The sequence below is a fragment of the Leguminivora glycinivorella genome, chromosome 2 (genome assembly GCF_023078275.1).
Source record: "Leguminivora glycinivorella isolate SPB_JAAS2020 chromosome 2, LegGlyc_1.1, whole genome shotgun sequence".
Lineage (NCBI taxonomy): Eukaryota > Metazoa > Arthropoda > Insecta > Lepidoptera > Tortricidae > Leguminivora > Leguminivora glycinivorella.
In genome coordinates this window covers 20,176,351-20,197,028 of record NC_062972.1, presented here as the reverse complement: position 1 = coordinate 20,197,028, position 20,678 = coordinate 20,176,351, and the positions used below count along the sequence as shown (strand labels likewise).

At 39.8% G+C, this 20,678-nt stretch overlaps 2 protein-coding genes across 2 annotated transcripts; one reads left to right on the top strand and one right to left on the bottom strand.

The window, feature by feature from the left end:
- Window positions 1-257: 257 nt before the first annotated feature.
- Window positions 258-5,438, top strand: LOC125237220 (GDP-L-fucose synthase). The gene is made up of 8 exons (XM_048144224.1): window positions 258-411; window positions 495-646; window positions 1,270-1,384; window positions 1,912-2,040; window positions 2,324-2,397; window positions 2,756-2,895; window positions 4,290-4,418; window positions 5,018-5,438. The coding sequence occupies exons 1-8, from the start codon at window positions 409-411 to the stop codon at window positions 5,251-5,253; spliced, it is 978 nt and encodes a 325-aa protein (XP_048000181.1). The 5' UTR covers window positions 258-408; the 3' UTR covers window positions 5,254-5,438.
- Window positions 5,439-6,430: 992 nt separating this feature from the next.
- On the bottom strand, window positions 6,431-20,566 carry LOC125237137 (glutamate dehydrogenase, mitochondrial-like). Its single transcript, XM_048144114.1, has 11 exons — window positions 19,905-20,566; window positions 18,956-19,079; window positions 17,100-17,207; window positions 14,783-14,875; window positions 12,728-12,814; window positions 12,171-12,337; window positions 11,703-11,840; window positions 11,324-11,485; window positions 9,802-10,006; window positions 7,765-7,907; window positions 6,431-6,706 (listed from the first exon to the last, which is right to left on the bottom strand). Exons 1-11 carry the CDS (start codon window positions 20,151-20,153, stop codon window positions 6,590-6,592), a joined length of 1,593 nt encoding a protein of 530 aa, XP_048000071.1. The 5' UTR covers window positions 20,154-20,566; the 3' UTR covers window positions 6,431-6,589.
- Window positions 20,567-20,678: the final 112 nt, after the last annotated feature.

Genomic DNA, 20,678 nt, shown 5'->3' with positions numbered 1-20,678 from the left:
GCGGTCGATTTACGACGGACGTCCGCGTAGTATGTTCCTAGCTTCACCGTGCAAACTATAGGTCGACGGACGTGGACGTGGTCGTGACCTTGAGCGCATGGACGTCCGATCGAAATCTGGCTCACTGGATGTTTTGTTCCGTGCACACTGATCGGTCGCGGTCGCGGTCGATTTACGACGGACGTCCGCGTAGTATGTTCCTAGCTTAACTGTAAAAAAAAAACTTGAACTGTCATTTCAGTCATTTTGACATTGACACATAGGTATCTTGACCAAGTTCAAGCACAAAATTAAACCTTCAATCAAACTTATCAAACATTATTTTATGCCGGTACATCAAATAACATTTCATTTGATTCTCGCCACGTATACAAGTTTCAGTGCAAACAAATATACTTTAACTTCACTATGGTAAGGACGCTTTACATCATGCAGTGAGAACTATAAAATAAATGTTACTTGTTTATCAGATAACATATTTGTTTTATCTTTAGATGGATGGAGAGTCACATATTATTTTAGTAACTGGAGGTTCAGGGCTTGTTGGACAAGCTATCAAAACAGTTGTTGAAGAGGAAAAACAGCAGGGAAAAGGACCACAAAATGAGGCTTGGATTTTTTGTGGTTCCAAGGATGGGGATCTTAGGCAAGTGGATATTAGTTCATATATCACTACATTTATTCATATGTCAGAACTTCATTTACAAAAAATATATGACAAAGAATCATAACAGTCAAGGACTGGTTTTTCACAATGTAAAATTATGTGTCTATTAAATAAATACTGATAGTACAGCCTGGCAAAAAGAGTAGAAATTAAGTGGCAACATCGTCGTGTTGTCTCGTTTTCTCACACATATTGATAAGAAAGAGATGGCACAACAATCTTGCCACTTTTAAATTTCTGTTTTTTTTAGGCAAGCTGTAGCTGTATCGTCTATTATGTCATATTCCAGTCTTTGAAATTGTATGAGCCTCATAACATAAAAAAATATCACCACCATGTTGACCATGAACACTGTAAAGGGTTTGAAAGTTATGTTATAAATTCATATTAGACTATGTATTCTATGTCCGTAGATTCATTAAAATGTTGTCTTATGCTGAGATCAAAAACATGTCTTAATATGTTGTATGTGTAATCGTTTTAATCAATGTTCAAAACAATCCGCATTTTCCATTCAGTCCCATTCAGTTCAAAATAAAATATTAATACAAAGAATAAATGAAACCATAATCAAAACAGTGTTTTACTTGTAATATTTACAGAGATAAGCAGCAAACTGAGGCCTTATTCAAAAAACACCAGCCCACACATGTCATCCACCTCGCGGCCATGGTTGGGGGTCTGTTCCACAATATGGCACATAATTTAGACTTCTTTGTAAGTTGTTCATGTGTTTGACATTTTTCATCACTACTAGCACAGTATAATAAAGAGTACTATCGTACAGTATGGCCACTCCCGCTCCCGCTGAAAGCGCCACCCACCCCCTCTCGGTTACCTCTCAGTTACCACCTGTCAAAAACGCGAACAGTCAATCTGTCATATCTCACTCATACAAGCGTGGTACGCGTTCACCTACACGAGCTTAGACTGTGTGCTAGGAACGCGCCCCTTTCATACATTTGATCGCTAGTGTCCGAGATGTGCTACTAGTTCAGAATATTGAATGCTGTTTACACTTAAATTACTAGTATCTGTAGATAGCTTATATTTTAATTTGTTACTACAATATCGCATTGGGTTCATCCTGTAATGATATTTGTATGTGTGAAATAAATAAATAAAATTAAAAAAAAGCTGTGTATCAACCGTGTAGATCTCTACGTGCCTTGCTCTGTGTAGCCCTGGCTAATGAAACAATCTACAACCGTGAATTTTCTTAACTTGAAACTTTGTATTTGCAGAGGGAAAACATGGCAATAAACGACAATGTCCTAGCTGCGTGTCACAACAATAACGTTAAGAAGGTGGTCTCCTGCCTTTCCACGTGCATATTCCCGGACAAAACCACGTATCCCATAGACGAAACAATGGTAAGTAACAACACTATTCCATCAGCGCCCTTGCCAACCACTAGCCAGTAGCGCGATTTTTTCGTGGTACAGTCAAGTGTAAAAATATGGGTGCGTACAACTTATCAAAAATATGTCCCATAGCACTTTATGTCGGCGGAATAAGGTCTCGGTACATATTTTTGAGCGGATAAAATCGATACGTATTTTTGCACTTGACTGTACTTCGCGACGACGACGTAGTTAGTACTTTACACTTTATGATATGTGGCAACTATCTAAATCGAAAATCAAAATATTTCAGGTTCACAATGGACCGCCACATTCGTCAAACTATGGATACAGCTATGCGAAAAGAATGATTGATGTTCTAAATAGGTAAGTAACAGTCTAAAAAAATGTACATCCATATTCCATAATATAAATATTATAAATGGGAAAGTGTGTGTGTCTGTTTGTTCGTCCGTCTTTCACGGCAAAACGGAGCGACGAATTGACGTGATTTTTTAAGTAGAGATAGTTAAAGGGATGGAGAGTGACATAGCCTATGTTTCGTCTCTTTCTAATCCCCACTTCCCTAAAATGGGGGGGTGGAAGTTTGTATGGAGCATTCCGCAATTTTCGAATTTAACGCGAGCGAAGCCGCGGGCAAAAGCTAGTACACGATATAACCGTCAATTTTTTTTAAATCAAAGACGAGCAGAAACTACTATTCTACCTATGCTATACGTTTCAGAGGTTACCACGATCAGCACGGGCGCGTGTTCACGTCGGTGATCCCTTGCAATGTGTTCGGTCCGCGGGATAACTACAGCTTGCAGTCTAGCCACGTCATCCCGGCACTTGTTCGTAGGATGGACGACGCTATGAAGAACGGTTGGTTATTACCGTTTTACAGAAGTTTTTTCCAGAAGCTACTACTATCAACACGGCCGTGTTCACTTCCGTGATCTCTTGCAACGTGTTCGGTCCGCAGGACAAGTACAGTCTAGCCACGTCATCCTGATGCTTGTTTGTAGGATGGTCGACGCTATGACGAACGGTTAGTTATTACCGTTTTACAGAAGTTTTTTCCAGAAGCTACTACTATCAACACGGCCGTGTTCACTTCCGTGATTTCTTGCAACGTGTTCGGTCCGCAGGACAACTACAGTCTGCAGTCTAGCCACGTCATCCTGATGCTTGTTTATAGGATGGACGACGCTATGAAGAACGGTTGGTTATTACCATTTTACAGAAGTTTTCTTCCACAAGCTACTACTATCAACACGGCCGTGTTCACTTCCGTGATTTCTTGCAACGTGTTCGGTCCGCAGGACAACTACAGTCTGCAGTCTAGCCACGTCATCCTGATGCTTGTTTATAGGATGGACGACGCTATGAAGAACAGTTGATTATTACCGTTTTACAGAAGTTTTTTCCAGAAGCTACTACTATCAACACGGCCGTGTTCACTTCCGTGATCTCTTGCAACGTGTTCGGTCCGCAGATCAACTACAGTCTGCAGTCTAGACATGTCATCCCGGCACTTGTTCGTAGGATGGACGACGCTATGAAGAACGGTTGGTTATTACCGTTTTACAGAAGTTTTTTCCAGAAGCTACTACTATCAACACGGCCGTGTTCACTTCCGTGATCTCTTGCAACGTGTTCGGTCCGCAGGACAAGTACAGTCTAGCCACGTCATCCTGATGCTTGTTTGTAGGATGGTCGACGCTATGACGAACTGTTAGTTATTACCGTTGTACAGAAGTTTTTTCCAGAAGCTACTACTATCAACACGGCCGTGTTCACTTCCGTGAAGTCTTGCAACGTGTTCGGTCCGCAGGACAACTACAGTCTGCAGTCTAGCCACGTCATCCTGATGCTTGTTTATAGGATGGACGACGCTATGAAGAACGGTTGGTTATTACCGTTTTACAGAAGTTTTTTTCCAGAAGCTACTACTATCAACACGGCTGTGTTCACTTCCGTGATTTCTTGCAACGTGTTCGGTCCGCAGGACAACTACAGTCTGCAGTCTAGCCACGTCATCCAGCACTTGTTCGTAAGATGGACAACGCTACGAGGAACAGTGTGTTACGCGCGGTCGCGTGATATGTCCGTCCGTCTACTTAATACTTATATCTAAAATGTCCACAAGTCCAAATTTCCCAATCACGTAACCGGTTTTCATTTTAGTATTGAATTTCAATTTACATTTCATACCCGATTCGAGAGACAAATGTTACTCAAACGGCTTGTCATTAACGGTCTTATTTCGTTTGCAGGAGAGTCAACATTCACGGTGCTAGGCAGCGGGCGGCCCCTTCGGCAGTTCATCTATTCGCCTGACTTAGCACGCCTCTTTTTGTGGGTGCTGCGGAACTACGATAGTGTGGAACCAATTATTTTGTCAGGTGGGTAACATTTTCTTACGTGATTTTACTTGCTAGGTTTAGAGCAATAATAATTAATAACCAATTAGTGTAGAAATTGAGAACTACTGCTACCTGTGAAGTACCTAGAAATCAGAAGCATAAACGCCAAACTAAATAGTGGCGCCATCTGCCAATACCCTGATATTTACACCAATGTTGTCGATTTTATTTAATAGTGTATATCACATCCCGGTGGCATGATCACCTTTCTGAAGTCAACTGCGTATAATCGATCAGAGCCGTCCCTTCCCGGCCTGGATTTGGAGTCTAGGCAGCCAAACTTACTCCTCGATACCTAGGTTTATATATTTTTAGTCTTATCGCGTCCACATCGTGAGGAAACCGGACTAATTCCAATAAGGTCTAGTTACCCTTTGGGTTGGAAGGTCAGATGGCAGTCGCTTTCGTAAAACTAGTGCCTACGCCAAATCTTGGGATTAGTTGTCAAAGCGGACCCCAGGCTCCCATGAGCCGTAGCAAATGCCGGGATAACGCAAGAAGGATGATGATGAGTCTTATCGCGTCCGAAGAAAACAGTTATGCCATGTTTGATTACCTTTCTATTTTTAACTTTCTAGTGGACGAAGAAGACGAAGTGCCCATAAGCGCGGTGGCCGAAGCCATCAAGAAAGCCCACGGGTTCCAAGGCACTTTAGTCTACGACACGAGCAGTGCCGACGGGCAGTATAAGAAAACCGCGTCCAACAAGAAGCTTCGCGGAGTTTACAAGGACTTCACGTTCACGCCCTTCGAGCAGGCCATCCAGGAGACCGTGCAATGGTTCAGGGACAACAGAGAGGCGGCCAGAACGTAGCCATAACCAAAAAGCAATAAATGTTAATTTAAAACACCTAGACGTCAAAGAAAACACAGGTATGTATTACTTAATCGTTATACTTAATTGATTTCAGAATACAATATTGTTGCGATGTATATTTTATGAAAATGTTATCATAGTTTAAGAAATGTAATAAACAATAAATGTATGATTTTATGGTTTATTCAAGTTTGGTTTACAACAAAGTCTGCGGTCGTTACAAGTGTAGTTTTGAAATGGCTACAAAATTACTACAACGCGCGTTACTATGTACATAAAATAAACTAATTACATTTATAAAACTAAAACAATTAAGTACCATATTCGCTATGTGCTCACCTGTGGGGCACGGGTGGTGGCTAAATATTTTTATTGTTAGCTTTCACGATGCACAACGCACATAGTCAAATAAAATACCTATTTTCTTACGTGATCACATTACTTACTTCAAAAAAACCTAAGTGACAAAATAAACGATAAAAATAACTAATACATTACAAAAATAACAGAAGCAACTACGCGAATGTAGTGATCGAGCACTGCATAATGTTTTAGGGCCAACGCAGCCTGTGATATGGTTCTTGTGTGGTGTAGCGAATTGGATCGTGTTGGTTTAGTATGGTTAAACTATATAGCACAGACACCTATACAGTTGAAGAGTATATCATGAAGTTGACAGACTATGGTTTTCCACCGCCATATACCTCGATATAAACGGCAGACAAACTTTTCTTGGTGTCAGTACCATGAGACCATGACGTATTCTTGAACTGTACAGTGTATAAACTGCTATAGTGCTTGTAGGTATTATTTATTAGCAGGGCCCGTAACTTTCATGCCGATGACATAAATTTGACGTCATCACGTCACGCTGCATATAGGATGATTCAAGAGTTTTATTTAATAATTAATCATTATTCATCAATCATTTTAATCATGACTTCAAAACTAGTCTATTCATACGTGAAATAATTAATACCTACTTGATACGTGAAAAGTAAATTAAATTATTTGTTTATTTTTTATACATACATAAAAAATAAACTATAATAATTAAATAATTTTGTAACCACATTTCAATAAATTATGAATACAAAACAAATTGTTTCCTTTTCGTTTCACGTATCAAGTAGGTATTAATAATTCCACGTATGAATAGCTTTACTTTTGAAGTCATTGGACATGATTAAATTGATTAATGAATAATGATTAATTATTACAATAAAACTATTTAAATTATCTTATATGCAGCGTGACGTCAAATTGATGTCATCGGCATGAAAGTTACCAGCCCTGTTTATTAGTAATATGTAATGACCGGTAATGAGCTGAGTTAAATGGTGAGGCCTTGCTCGTCGTATGTCAGGAAGATCCGCTCGATGGCAGTGACGTAGGCCGCCGTGCGCACATCCAAACCGAGGTCGTACTGTTTTGCCGCGCGCATCACATTCTGCAAGGAGATCGGGAATGCAACTACAGACATGAAACAAATAATAGCAATAACATTGCTATATTAGGCGAGTGAGTTAAAGCCTGAACAGAAATATTATGACTACGCGCCATGTTGCCGAATTTCATTAGAACTATTTTTAACCCCCGACGCAAAAACGAAGGGGTGTTATAAGTTTGACGTGTCTGTCTGTATGTATGTCTGTCTGTTTGTCTGTCTGTCTGTCTGTCTGTGTGTGTGTCTGTCTGTGGCATCGTAGCTCTCGAACGGATGAACCGATTTTGATTTAGTTTTTTTGTCTGAAAGCTGAGTTAGTCGGGAGTGTTCTTAGCCATGTTTCATGAAAATCGGTCCACTAGGTCGCGGTCGGGGGTTTTTTCAAAATTTTAATTTTCTTCATACTAAACTGAACTGTCACTCCATACATCAGTATAACAGCGCCCTCCTGACAATCCATACTAATATGATAAACGGGAAAGTGTGTGTGTCTGTTTGTTTGTCGATCCTTCACGGCAAAACGGAGCGACGCATTGTCGTGATTTTTTGTGGAGATAGTTGAAGGGATGGAGAGTGACATAGGCTACTTTTGGTCTCTTTCTAACGCGAGCGAAGCCGCGGGCAAAAGCTAGTAGTCAGGCTTTAGTTACTCAGTATCGTTTTTTGACAACTAACACACGTTATATTTGGAATAGTAAAGGTTTATTAGACATATAAACCGTACCATAAAAACTTCTCGAAACACATCCTAAAAGCTGAATGCAAACGAGTTAACCTAACTAAATCGTTACAGTAAAGGAAAGATGTGACGTAGAGTAGAGACAAAGGAACAAGTCATGGACGAGTCTTCATGAGAGCATATCACGGAATGGGGTCTTCTTTATACTCGTTAAAAAATAATATTTTTACTAGGATCTTAGTAATTCTTAGCCAACGTCAGAACGTTGCGAGCTGTCCGTATCGCTCTTTTTAATGTAGTGGCGCAACAGAGCCCGCTTCGCCATAGTAGCGTCGATTGTCACCTCGGCTAGCCCAGCAATATTTGAGAAGTGAAAGCTTACATTGCAGGCCTTCGTCATCGAGTACTCGAGTCCCGAGTTGACGAGCAACTCCTCGTTGGCACCGCATATCATGGCCTGGAACATCGGCGTTGGCTCGATCGTTGCCTTGATGTCAGCTTTCTTCAGCGATTGCTCAACGGAATCTGTAACAGAACAGAACTTAAATACGTCTGATTTTGTAGCACAATTGGACCTAAGTATATGAATATCAAATGCTTTAGACTGATCTGACCTAAGTATTTATATTTTTGTATGGACTTCATAGAGATATTAGTCCTTCTGAAAATACACTCAATAATTTTATGATAGCTTAAGGCACTGGTCCCACCACGAGCTAGTAAGCTATGAGCTATCGGCTATAAAAACTAACAAAAAATAAGCACTCTCGTGCAAATAAAAGAGACACGGCGATATTGATATTATAGTTGACCGTTGGGCGAGTAGCTATAAACATCGCCGTGTCTCTTTTATTTACACGGGAGTGATTATCTTTTGTTCTTTTTAACCGCCTTCCAAATCTCAAGGGAAGGGGTTCTCAATTCGTCTGTATTTTTTTTTTAATGTTTGTTCCTCGATATCTCCGTCGTTACTGGACCGATTTTGAAAATTTTTTTTTGATTGAATGTATATGCATACAGATTGGTCCCATTTTTCTCAGAACCCAGTTCTGGTGGTGGGATCCTGGAGAAATCGAGGGAACTCCTCAAATCTGAAAGGCATACATATAGTGATTTTTGTGTTTTTAAAGGAACAGCATGCATTTACGTACGGAACAGTGACATTTGGAGCAGTGGAACTCCTGATGATGGTCAGAATGGAACTCCTCAAATCTGAACGGCACACTTATAGTGACTTTGGTATTTTTATAAGAACAGCATGCACTTACGTCCAGAACAGTGACATTTGGTGCAGTGGAACTGCTGATGATGGTCAGAACGGAACTCCTCAAATCTGAACGACACACTTATAGTGACTTTGGTATTTTTATAAGAACAGCATGCACTTACGTCCAGAACAGTGACATTTGGTGCAGTGGAACTGCTGATGATGGTCAGAACGGAACTCCTCAAATCTCAATGGCACACTTATAGTGACTTTGGTATTTTTATATGAACAGCATGCACTTACGTCCAGAACAGTGACATTTGGTGCAGTGGAACTGCTGATGAAGAGTGAGCCGCCCCTGGTTAGAGTTCCGTTCTGATAATCATTCTCATCTGTAAGTACTTCAGAATCATCCAAATTACAAAATTGGTTCAGAAATGACGGAGATATCGAATAACAAACATTAAAAAATATACAGACGAATTGATAACATAATCCAACATTTGAAAGTATTTATCACCAGAACCCCAAAGGAAGGCGGTTTTTTTCTTTTCTTAAAAATTATTTATAGCCGATAGCTCATAGTTTACTAGCTCGCGGTGGGACCAGTGCCTACGTAGTTACGGTTATGCAGGGCGATCGATAGGGGTTCTTCAAATTAGAGACGGTGACGTCGAGCCGTTGGCCGGGGGAAAAGATCCAACAAAAGTCTCAGAAACAATATGGGATATCTATTGAACGTTTGCCAAACCGGTGACGCGGTATTGTATTGAAACCGTTCTGGAATTCAGACGCAAGCTCAGCATCTAAATTCTAGATGGCTTCCCCCAAGGAAGATCCCAAAGTTGAATTTCTTGAAAATTAAAATGTACCTAGTAGGTATTATAAGAGGTAATATTAGATATCAGTGTGGGCACACCTCGGACACTGGCGATCAAATATATGAAAGAGGCGCGTTCCTAACACACAGTCTAAGCTCGTATAGGTGAACACGTACTATGCTTGTATGAGTAAAATATGACAGGTCGAATGTTCGCGTTTTTGACAGACGGTACCTGTGAGGTAACCGAGAGGGTGGGCGGCACTTTCAGCAGGGAGCGGGAGTGGCCATACTGTACGACAGTACTCTTTATTATACTGTGGTGTGTGTGAACGTTTTCACCGCGCGTCGGAGTACATAGCCTATCTATGGGCCTAGAATGCCTCGCTTACCTAAAAGCGCCGTATTGGAGTCCTTCCAGAATTTGATGCTGAGCTTCCCGTAGCTGACGTGGTTGATGTTCTTGAGGAATTCAAAGTAGGAGACTGTGACGCCTCCAGCGTTGGCTAAGAGGTCGGGCAGCACGAGTACTTTCTTCTCGCGAAGTATTACGTCGGCAGCCGGCGTAGTCGGTCCGTTCGCACCTTCGCCGATCAACTGTTCGATTTAATAAAAGTAATCCTTTAAAAATTACATAGGTACATACTTATCTTATTCGTTGTACATACGAAAGAACCTCCTTTCTACTTTATCTCCGTCATAACATAAACTGCGTGTTCTTTTAACGGTTAACACATTTTCTCGCTCGGAAACGTTCACTGCTGAGTAAAACCTATTAGATCCAGACCAAATGTTTCTTTGTTGGACCTCCAATTGCGGATCTTAAAAAAGACAACCTAACAATTTACATTTACCTAGTAGAATTAGACCAGTCTCTTTGACATCTATAGAAGTGATGAAATTACTGTAGTCGTCTCATGTACCGAATAAAATCAAAGAAAAGTATAAAAATGATAGAAAGGGTTTATTCAAACATTGTAATGTCATTAACGTTTTTAACCGCTTTTGTTTGTCCTTAATTACAGAAGCTTGTGATACCATACCTTCGCTAGATAAAAATACTCGTTCCAATAATCTACGTTCCCTAGACTACCTACCCGCATATCCTATTCCAAAAAGTAACAATGTATACGGTAAAAGAGTAACAGACTTTCTGCTCCCATTTATATTAAATACCTTACCTAGCAATATACTAAATGAGTTAACCAACACTACTGAAAACAGCAACAAATGTATAACTGCAATAAAAAAATACTATTTAAGTCTAGATAAATGCACATACCTATAGAAACAGATATAAGTATAATAAGTGTTTAGACTTATATTGACCAGGATATGGACCGTGATTACTTTATTGATTTCTATGTCTAATGAAAATAACTGTGAATCATTCAAAACTCTTAAATGTGTTTAGTATAGATTATTATAGATTTATCATGCACCTGTAAGAGCCGTCATTGTAAATTGATCCTTATACATAACACTTAAGACCGTCTTTAAATAAATTAACAACAGTGAAGAATACAATGACGGCTTCAACAGGAAAATAACGTAACTACCTAACAATTGTTTTAAGTTTTAAGCAAACGCGGATCGGACCGCGCGATCTCGCCAACTATTACATAAACCCCAGAGGTTTACAATAGTGGCACTTTTGTAAATGTAATTTAAGTAAACCTTACAGTAAATAAATAAAATTAAAAAAAAAAAAATGTGTTTAAAAAGACCGTGCCAGGATACTGCTAACTGATTCTGCCCCTGCTCTATATTAGTAATTATTTTGCAAAATGTGAGCACTATAAACTTTTTTCTTCGATATACTTTTTTTCTAGTTAGGTAACTAATTTTAACGTGCTCTATATATCCTGACACGGCCTTTGGTAAACCTCTTGTACTCAATGGAATCGTCCTCACCCGGCATTGCAGCTTGGCGGCGTTTTCCTGAGTAATGGTCTTCTCTAACGCGGCTAGTACGAGAATGTCGCACTTTTGGTACAGCAGGTCTTCGTCCCCTTTCTGCGCGCCAGGGAAGCCTTTCGCGCTGCCCCGGTTGCTCTTCTTATATTTTATCAGCTCCTGAGGTTACAGCAGAGCTCAATATTATATTTATGTATAGGCATACTTAGAAAGCTAAGCTAGCTACTTTATAAAAAAGTTATGCAAATCACAAAACTTTAAATGGTAAAGTACACTGAACCTTTTAGGGTTAAGCTTAAACTCTTCCTTCATTCAATAGTAGGAATACCTAGGAATAGTCACAAAAAAAGAAGCATGGCCTGTATGGCACGCTTACCATAGGATCTATACCCTCAGGCTTCGTCAGATTGCAGTCGACCTCCACAACCCCTATGATCTTGACCCCTTGCTCGTGGAGGTATACCGCTGCGTAGCTTCCCACATTTCCGAAGCCTTGTATAATCGCAGTTTTATCCTGTTGTTAAATAATCAATGTCAATAATTGCAAAATGAGATTTTGCGGAGATTTAACTCCTAATTAGAAGACAACAGACATTCTCACCCATTAGGCCATTTGCCCACCATTAGGTAGTCTCCGTAATTCTTAGGTATGGATATTCTCAGAGGAATGACAGGCGCCTTGCCGACCCAAACCTTCCGCACTTTCGGAGAAACATTTTCATTATCACTACGCAACGTTGTGATTTATGGGAAACATAGGTCTCGTGTGGTGACTGGAGTATAATTGGTGAATCAGCTCGGGCTCCTAGACCTGTACAACCCTTGCATCTACGAACAAGTCTACCTTGAACCCAGGCGGAATGCCAATGAGCTGCATCCAAGCCTCGTCGTGTATGAAGTGGCTGATGGTCATGAACACGCCACGGCCCGTCGCCTCGACGCGCCCGTGGATGCCGCCGCCATTGATCGGCTTGCCCGTCACGCAGGCGGCCGCGTTTATATCTCTGTAGCCTGCCAACCAACGCCGTTCAACGTAAGACAAATGTCTTTTGGAGTTTTATTTCACTGATATCTTTGAGAGTTCTTGTTTTTGGCTATATTATATCATTGCGCACATTAAACTTAATAGGTATCGCTTCTCTTGAAAGAAGGGAGTGTCAGAAGTGTGTAAGATTCCTACATGACTAGGTATACCTACCTTTGGTATCAGCAGTATCAGCCCTAGCATAGGTACTCCTATACCTAGAGAGTGGAACAACTACGCTAATATTTATAGTCGACTTTAGTCTCCATAAGCGAAATCAGTAATCTTGTGTGGGTAGGTATAATACTCAATGCTATGCTACTATATATACGCTACATTTATTATATCAGCCTAATATATGCACATAAGATTTGTACCCAACGTTTTGACATAAGTATCAACGATCCAGGACATCTCTCTCCCGGATGTGTTAACATCAGGAGCGGGAACATCCACACCAGCGCCTGAAACAGTCCAATTTATAAATTAACGATGATATTATGTCGTATCTCGTATGTATGAGTAAGAGTACCCAGGGTGTCCACTACTAAACCCAAAAAAATTCCCTGACTTTTCCCTGACTTTCCATGACCATTTAAGAAAATTTCCCTGACCAAATTTTTCATTTTTACCACTTTTGCTTAAGGTTGCAAAAAAAAACGGTTTTTTTCTCTGTCTTGAAAATAAAACCTAAAAAAATAAGTTTTTTAGGGTTCCGTACCTTAAAAAGGAAAAACGGAACCATTATAGGATCACTCGTGCGTCTGTCTGTCCGTCTGTCAATCTAATTTTTTTTTCTGGAATATGTTTGTTTTCTAAAGTACGAAATATTAAAATTTGCAAGGCAGTTCATACTTTTGTACCATAAGCTGAGTTTAGACCAGCAAGTTATTGCTGCAAGTTTTGAGACGTAACTATAGGTAAGAGTGAGTGGCAAATATCTGCATCTCTTTCTTGGATATACTTCTGTCTCAAAACTTGTAGCAATAACTTGCTCGTCTAAACTCAGCTTAAGGTTAACTATTAAACTTTAATTTCTGGTTTTATAAAACTAACGTAAACGAAATCTGTAGTTGGTAGTTATCGCCATTTACTTTTGGCTATACCAGTGCCGGCCCGTGCATCATTCAGGGTAGAGAGAGTTTGAGTTTCGGCGCCTTTAGATATCCTACACCAGAAAAAAATATCTCGCGAGCGCAGCGAGCGCGAAAATTTTTCACCTTTTATACGTCCCTGGGGCTGATAGTAGTTATTATGTACATAACATAGGAAACAAAATGGAGTACCTAGTCTATCAGAGCAGAGTGGTTATGTGCAAGTTACGGAATGATTCTAAAAAAATCTTAAATTTTATGAAAAATTCGCGAAACTTCCACGAAAAAAAAGGGAATTTAAATTTATAAAACGAAAAATGGTAAACGCGAGCGAAGCGAGCGCGAAATTTTTTCTTTGTTGTCAGCGTCAGGATGCCCATTTAGGTGTTTTGTCACTACATGCCTTTAGGTTTCCAAGTGTTTGAAGTTCTCTCATCGTCACGCTTATTATCCTCCTATGCTCCTTTGACTCATACAAATTGCGCCTCTATGTGACGTTTTGCTTTTACCATTATCTTTATGAGGAACTCCGCTTTGGATTGTCGGATAGATACTTAGAATTTGGACAGCGACGTAACTTTGTCTTTTTCACATCGTCCTAACAGAAGCACCTACCTTATGAATGTTGTACATGGTGACATTGTGGTGCAACTTTCTAGTTAATCTGAATCACAATAACTGAATTTATTCCCGACCCCCTTCGCCATTTTGGAATATGTGGGTAGGGCACGCAATGTAAAAAAAATGTGGATTTTTCCGCATTTACGATTTTGGGCCGGATAAATTAAGATCAGCTAGAGCATGAAGATATCTCTCATTAGCAATCACTGGGATGGAGGCCAGGTACTATACTTGTCATGAAAAGTCTAAAGAGACAATTTTAAGTGGCCTTAAAATCACTACCGGGAATCCATTTTTGCTGTCATGGATGTGGCCAACCCAAGAAATCATATTATTTTTTCGATACTTTTTGATTTTTTTTTCTTGGTGTCAAGTTTTTCCCTGACCTCCAAATCATTTCCCTGACTTTCCATGGCCACTATGAGCTTCCCTGACTTTTCCCTGACTTTCCCTGACTTTCCAGAAAGTGGACACCCTGGTACCAATACCAACGTAAAAGCGTCCACAGTATTAGGTATTGCATCGGACATGTCGCATTTATTACCCATTCTTTGTATAAGTAGAATTAGTAGAAAGGCACACACTGATGCAGGATGGCACCGATCCCCACTGTCAGTGGACGAAATGCCACGCGATGCTTACGATATGGACAATATGTGGACGCCTACCTAAAGGTACTTAACTTACACGTCTCAGACAATGTAAGTAGTTACTTGCCTATGTAGTTCTTCTTGGCCAACTCCAATGTGTATCGTCGGGTAATCCTCTGCAACTCGGCTATCGAATAACACTTCGGATTGATACTCACTCCTAAAACAAGTCCACGATTTTACATTAACTAAGTTGATAAATTAGTAGTCCTACGTTGCATATGTCTTAGCTTATAGATAGGTATGAGGTATTAGATCAATTGATGATATAATAGAAAGGGTATAGCCGGATAACCATAGTGAAACTGCCCTAAGCGAAAAAACTGATTTCCTTTTACTGGATTGTATACCTATATATATGTAGTGCTTTCACCAAATATCAGGCCTCAAATGTATTAGATTTAAAAAAAAATGCAAAAAAAGGAAACACATTTTTATTTTATTTTGAATGAAAACAATGTATGGGATGTCACAAATCCGATTTTTTCACACTGTTAATCCCGATTTTTATTTTTGAAAAAATATATGTTAAACATTATTAAATTATACATAAAATATGTAAATTTGGTAACTTTCGCTATCTCGCAAGTATTATTTTTCTTCTTTTTTAATTTTCAACTCAATTTTTTTTCTTTTTTTTTCATGACATAACGCAATCATTTTTTTTTTAGAAATTGACCTTAATTGTATATACAACATATCCAAATTACAAAGAAATCGGATAAGTACTTTGGCTAAAATAAAATAAAAATGCTTTTCCTTTTTTTGCATTTTTTTTTAAATCTAATACATTTGAGGCCTGATATTTGGTGAAAGCGCTACATATACATTTTATTTTATTTTATTTACTTATTCAAACATAATTTATACAGTATAACAGAATAAACCAAATAACTGTACAATTCAGACTTAGATACTAGAGTAGGTACAAAAGACAACACTTTACAAATACAGTTTTATAAAACAGCACTGCCGTCCATCATCTCGCAATACTTCAGACAGACGCTACACACACTTGCCCATCGACTCGCAAACAAATCACTTTCAGGCGCCCATAACAGAAGCGCGTTCAGAAATTTTAGAGCTCGAACGAGGGGAAACTTTTGGCGCGCTACAGTACGCGTTGTGGGAGTGGCAAGAAGGTTGGGATTCCTAGGCCGTAGCTCCTGCATGGATAGAAAAGGTATAGAGAGCCTCACTATCTGTGCCACTATGTCAGGGCAGTCAGAGTCTCCCCGCAAAGTACTACAAGCCATAACCAGAAGCTTATGGTTACGCCTTACTTGCAAAGAATTAAAATCGAGGCATCCTAACAAGAATTTAGTAGGATATAAAAATGGATAATACTTGTACATGTTTTTGTAAAGAAATCTTAAGAATGCCTTTTGTACTTTTTCTAAAAGCAACGCATATGTGCTCTTAGCTGGATTCCATACTAAACTAGCGGTTTCCAGCTTACTCCGAACGAGGGCCGTATACAGTAATTTAATTGCCTTTGGGTTGGTAAAGTCACGGGCATTTCTGACGATGAATCCCAGCCTTTTAAAACAATCTGCAGCTAGCGCCTCGATATGATCGCGAAACGTCAGTTTAATATCAAAGATGACACCGAGGTCCTTTACTGTAGCTACGCGGGTTATAACTTCAGATCCCAGCATATACTGGGCATGAAACGGTTTCAGTGACCGAGTATAAGACAAAACGCAACATTTAGAAACATTAAAATAGTTATTTGTTATACAAGGGGGCAAAGTTGTATTTTAACGCCGAGTGTGGAATTTGAAAAATGAGCAAGTGAAAGGATTCTATAGTTGAACCACGAGCGAAGCGAGTGGTTCGAGAATAGAATCCTGAACTTGCGAGTTTTTTAACACACGAGAAGTAAAATACATTTGCACCCGAGTGTAACACAGAACTTTTCCCCTCACTATAGCGAGGAAACTACAACGCAAAAAATGCGTTTATCACTGCTTCCAGTAGTTCCACAGGTGGTAAATCATCTTTATTACTAGACTAACCTACTTTTATCAATTTTAAAGCAGTTATTTTGACTTTATTCAAGGTCAAATTACTTTACCCACTAGTGGATAAAATGCGTTTTTACCCGCTGGTATTAAAGGACAAAACACGTGTTTCCGAGCTAGTGAGGGGAAAAAGAGTTTGTTTATGGTGCTCCAGTTGATCACGGCCTCTATGTCCGCCTGCATTGCCTCGCAATCTGCCACTGTTTCTACCGCAGACCAGCTTTAGATCATCGGCATAAAGAAGGCATCTTGCATGCTTGCATACATAGGTATACAATCCAGTAAAAGGAAATCAGTTTTTTCGCTTAGGGCAGTTTCACTATGGTTATCCGGCTATACCCTTTCGGCACAAATACTTACCTCCTTTTGCTCCTCCAAATGGTATACTGGAACATGCGCATTTATATGTCATTAGCGCTGCCAGGGCTTTCACCTCTTCTAAATTAACCTCATCCGAGAATCGGATCCCTATAGAAAAACATGTGTAATTATTATTCGCCATGTTATGTGTATACTTGTATCAACCAAATAATCTCGTGTGTTTTTGTGAAAAATCTCTTAATTCGATACTTTTATCAAAGCACAAATGGCAATTCCAGGATACTTAGGCCTGATTTAGACGGCGTGCGAACTCGCATGCTATTTTAGTTACATTGCGGGCTGTTGAGGTTACATACAATTTTGCACAGCCATCAAACACCGAAATGTAAGAAAACTCGTATGCGAGTTCTCGTACCGTCTAAATGGGCCCTTATAATAGTATATAGGTATGCCTATGGTATGCCTCAATTTTCATTAAATAGTAGTGTAAGTAGTAGAATATGACGAGCGTTCCGCGAGAAGTGACCGTTAAACTACTTTGGACCTGTTCTACGAGGGGTGATCCAAAAGTAATGATAATCAGTATGAAAGACACATAAAATGTTTAATAAAATAATTTATTTTTCTACGTAATCTCCTTCCAAGTCTACACACTTGGACCATCGTTTCTCCAGACTACGAATTCCTTTAAAAAAAAAATCTTTTTCTTGACCCTCCAAAAATGCCTCCACAGCGGCCATTACCTCGCCATCATTCAAAAATTTGTTGCCTCTAAGATCTTCCTTCAGCCGTGGAAAGAGATAAAAGTCGCTGGGGGCTAGGTCTGGCGAATATGGGGGGTGTTCCAGCAATTCGAACCCGAATCACGGATGGCAGCCATCGCAACACCGGCCTTGTGGGGCGGTGCGTTGTCCTGGTGAAACAGGATGCCAGCTCGAAGTTTACCCCGCCGCTTTTCTTTGATTGCCTCTCTCAATCTGCGTATTTGGTCAGCGTAGTAGGAGCCCGTAATAGTGGTTCCCTTTTCCAGGTATTCGATCATTATGACTCCCTCAGCATCCCAAAACACTGAAGCCATGACCTTACCAGCGGAGCTTGCTACCTTGAATTTCTTCGGTGTAGGGGACGACGCTCGCTTCCAGGTCATGGATTGCTGTTTGGTCTCAGGATCGAAATGATGGATCCAAGACTCGTCCATGGTTACAAACCGACGCAAAAATGTTTCGGGATCAGTTTGAAATTTTTCAAGATTAGACTTCGAAATCTCACAACGTATTTTCTTTTGTTCAGCCGTTAACATTCTAGGCACCCAACGAGCGGAGACTTTTTTCATATGTAATTCATCAGTTAAGATTCTTTGAATGCTGCCATACGAGATGCCTGTGAGCTCAACTAGATGCCTGATAGTCATCCTTCTATCTGTTAAAACGAGATCATTAATTTTTTTTACGTTTTCTCCAGTAAGGGCGACAGATGGACGGCCTTCGCGGTGTTCATCTTGAGTGGATGTTCTTCCCAAGTTAAACTCCTTTGACCAGCGTGCCACTGTAGAATACGGCGGAGCGGACTCCCCCAGTGTTCCCACTAATTCAGCGTATATATCTTTAGTACACATTTTTTTCAAACAGAAATATTTAATAACCGCTCTCACCTCAGTTTTCTCCATTTTTGCGATATTGTTCCGACTGCTCGTGAAAAAACAAATGCAACTCTCTGACAGATACATATTTTTTATTTTTATTTTTTTTTATTTACTAAGGAGTCTTTGTGGACAGTAACGGCATACCTATTTATTTTAATCCGATGCAAAAAGTATTCAGTTATCATTACTTTTGGATCACCCCTCGTACCTATAGGTAGGTAAATACTAATAGAAATAGTGAGAGAAAACAGACCTCCTTTGCAAGGCAAGCGGTGGACACTGTGCTGCGAGCGATAAGCCTTTACGATCTCGTAGTCTCCATTTTTGCGTTGCAGTGGAAACTCGAATTGGAGTGAGCTGTTGCACGAACCCATCACCTATTTTATTCATTATATATTTATACAGGTAAGGAAATTAGAATACATTATTTTTAGGTACTTTATCGCAACTATATATTATCTACGTCGATGAGAGCTACTAGGTACCTATGAGCTCTCCAGATTATATTTATTTCTCATAACGGCACGCCTTATTTCGTGTCCATGGAAAAGCAAGTTGTTTCCATTTGAACTTGGGCAAAAAAACAGCACAGACTTTTTTGATTGTGGGTTAGTTATTTTTAAAATGACGGAATCGTTCTCAACATAACGGTAGCGAGGTGAACACCAGCTAGATCCACTAAGTAATCAGTTAAATAGATAACAAGTCCCTATAGGTAAGTATGATATTAGAAATATTAATGAATATAGCCTAACTGACGTGTTATTTTAGGTCGGTGGTATTTATTATACAAATAGTATGGGGAGTTATTCTATCCTAAGACGCATTTTTGGAGCTGTGATGGAGGATGAGAGATGGAGAACGCATTGTAACCACGAGCTATACCAAATGTACAATGAGCCTAACGTCATTAAGACCATAAAAATTGGACGCCTGCGATGGGCAGGACACGTGATTAGAATGCCAGAGCCAAACACCTTTTAGATGGCCGACCGAAGGGCAGCAGAGGTAGAGGCAAGCCCAAGCTCAGATGGTTAGACGGCGTATACCAGGACATCAGGACCCTAGGAGTGAAAAGTTGGAGGATGAAGGCCACAAATAGATCGGACTGGAGAGACCTGCTTGACCAGGCTAAGGCCCACCCGCGGCTGTAATGCCTCGGGTGATGATGATGATTTATTCTATACACAGATGTTATGTACCTTTAAAATACCGGCCACTCGTTGCTTTCGTTTCTTCTCAGAAAGTTGTGGGTGTTTCTTTAGGTACTCGTTTAGAGCCGGTTCGACAACCTTCACGGCGTAGTGGTAGAAATACTCCACCATCCTATAGAAGCTAGGGTCTTTGGCCTGGCCCACTTCTAACAGATCAGGGGGGATTTCGTAGTTCCTCTTACTCAACACCATTGGACTTGTGTATAATTTGTTGCGTAAAATGTGTCGAAATAACATGATTCTGATTATTTATAAGAAAACCGTGTTTACAAAAAAATGCTGACAGTTTTACTTAACTGTCAATAAATGACATTCCATAGCTCTTATAAATAAGATTGACCGATAGTAAAATAGACCTTAATGTCATAATGGTAAGACACCTACGTCAATTTCTGAGTCACCTAGATTATCCTAAAATATGAAATTCTATTATCTTTGCCTATTTCTCTACAAAGAAGTTTTCATTATGACATTGTTGCATCAAGGCCGTTAGTTTACAACAAAGAGGATCGAGTATATTTATGTCTTTGGTTTACAGCCTACTGCGAAGTGCGATAAGAGTTAGTGCGAAGTGTGTTAAGAGTCAGACCGGTTAAATGCAAGGCTGATGCAAGGTTTATGTTACGCATCTATCCAAATTTGCCATCTGTCAAAATCGCTACTAACTTAACTCTGCTCTAGTGATTGAACTAAGGCAGATATAGACATTTCGTCTTCCGTGGTAACACTCAGTGCTAGAATGCCTTTACTTGTACAGTCAAC

What these genes read in the sequence shown, in the direction of transcription:
- LOC125237220 (XM_048144224.1), top strand. An exon ending in CACATAATTTAGACTTCTTT is followed by an intron (nt 1,385 to 1,911) that starts GTAAGTTGTTCA and finishes TTGTATTTGCAG; the next exon opens with AGGGAAAACATGGCAATAAA. An exon ending in GGAACCAATTATTTTGTCAG is followed by an intron (nt 4,419 to 5,017) that starts GTGGGTAACATT and finishes TTAACTTTCTAG; the next exon opens with TGGACGAAGAAGACGAAGTG.
- LOC125237137 (XM_048144114.1), bottom strand. Translation starts at nt 20,153, where the DNA reads ATGTTATTTCGACACATTTTACGCAACAAATTATACACAAGTCCAATG. An exon ending in TACTTATGTCAAAACGTTGG is followed by an intron (nt 12,338 to 12,727) that starts GTACAAATCTTA and finishes GTTGGTTGGCAG; the next exon opens with GCTACAGAGATATAAACGCG. An exon ending in CGATGACGAAGGCCTGCAAT is followed by an intron (nt 6,707 to 7,764) that starts GTAAGCTTTCAC and finishes ATCTCCTTGCAG; the next exon opens with AATGTGATGCGCGCGGCAAA.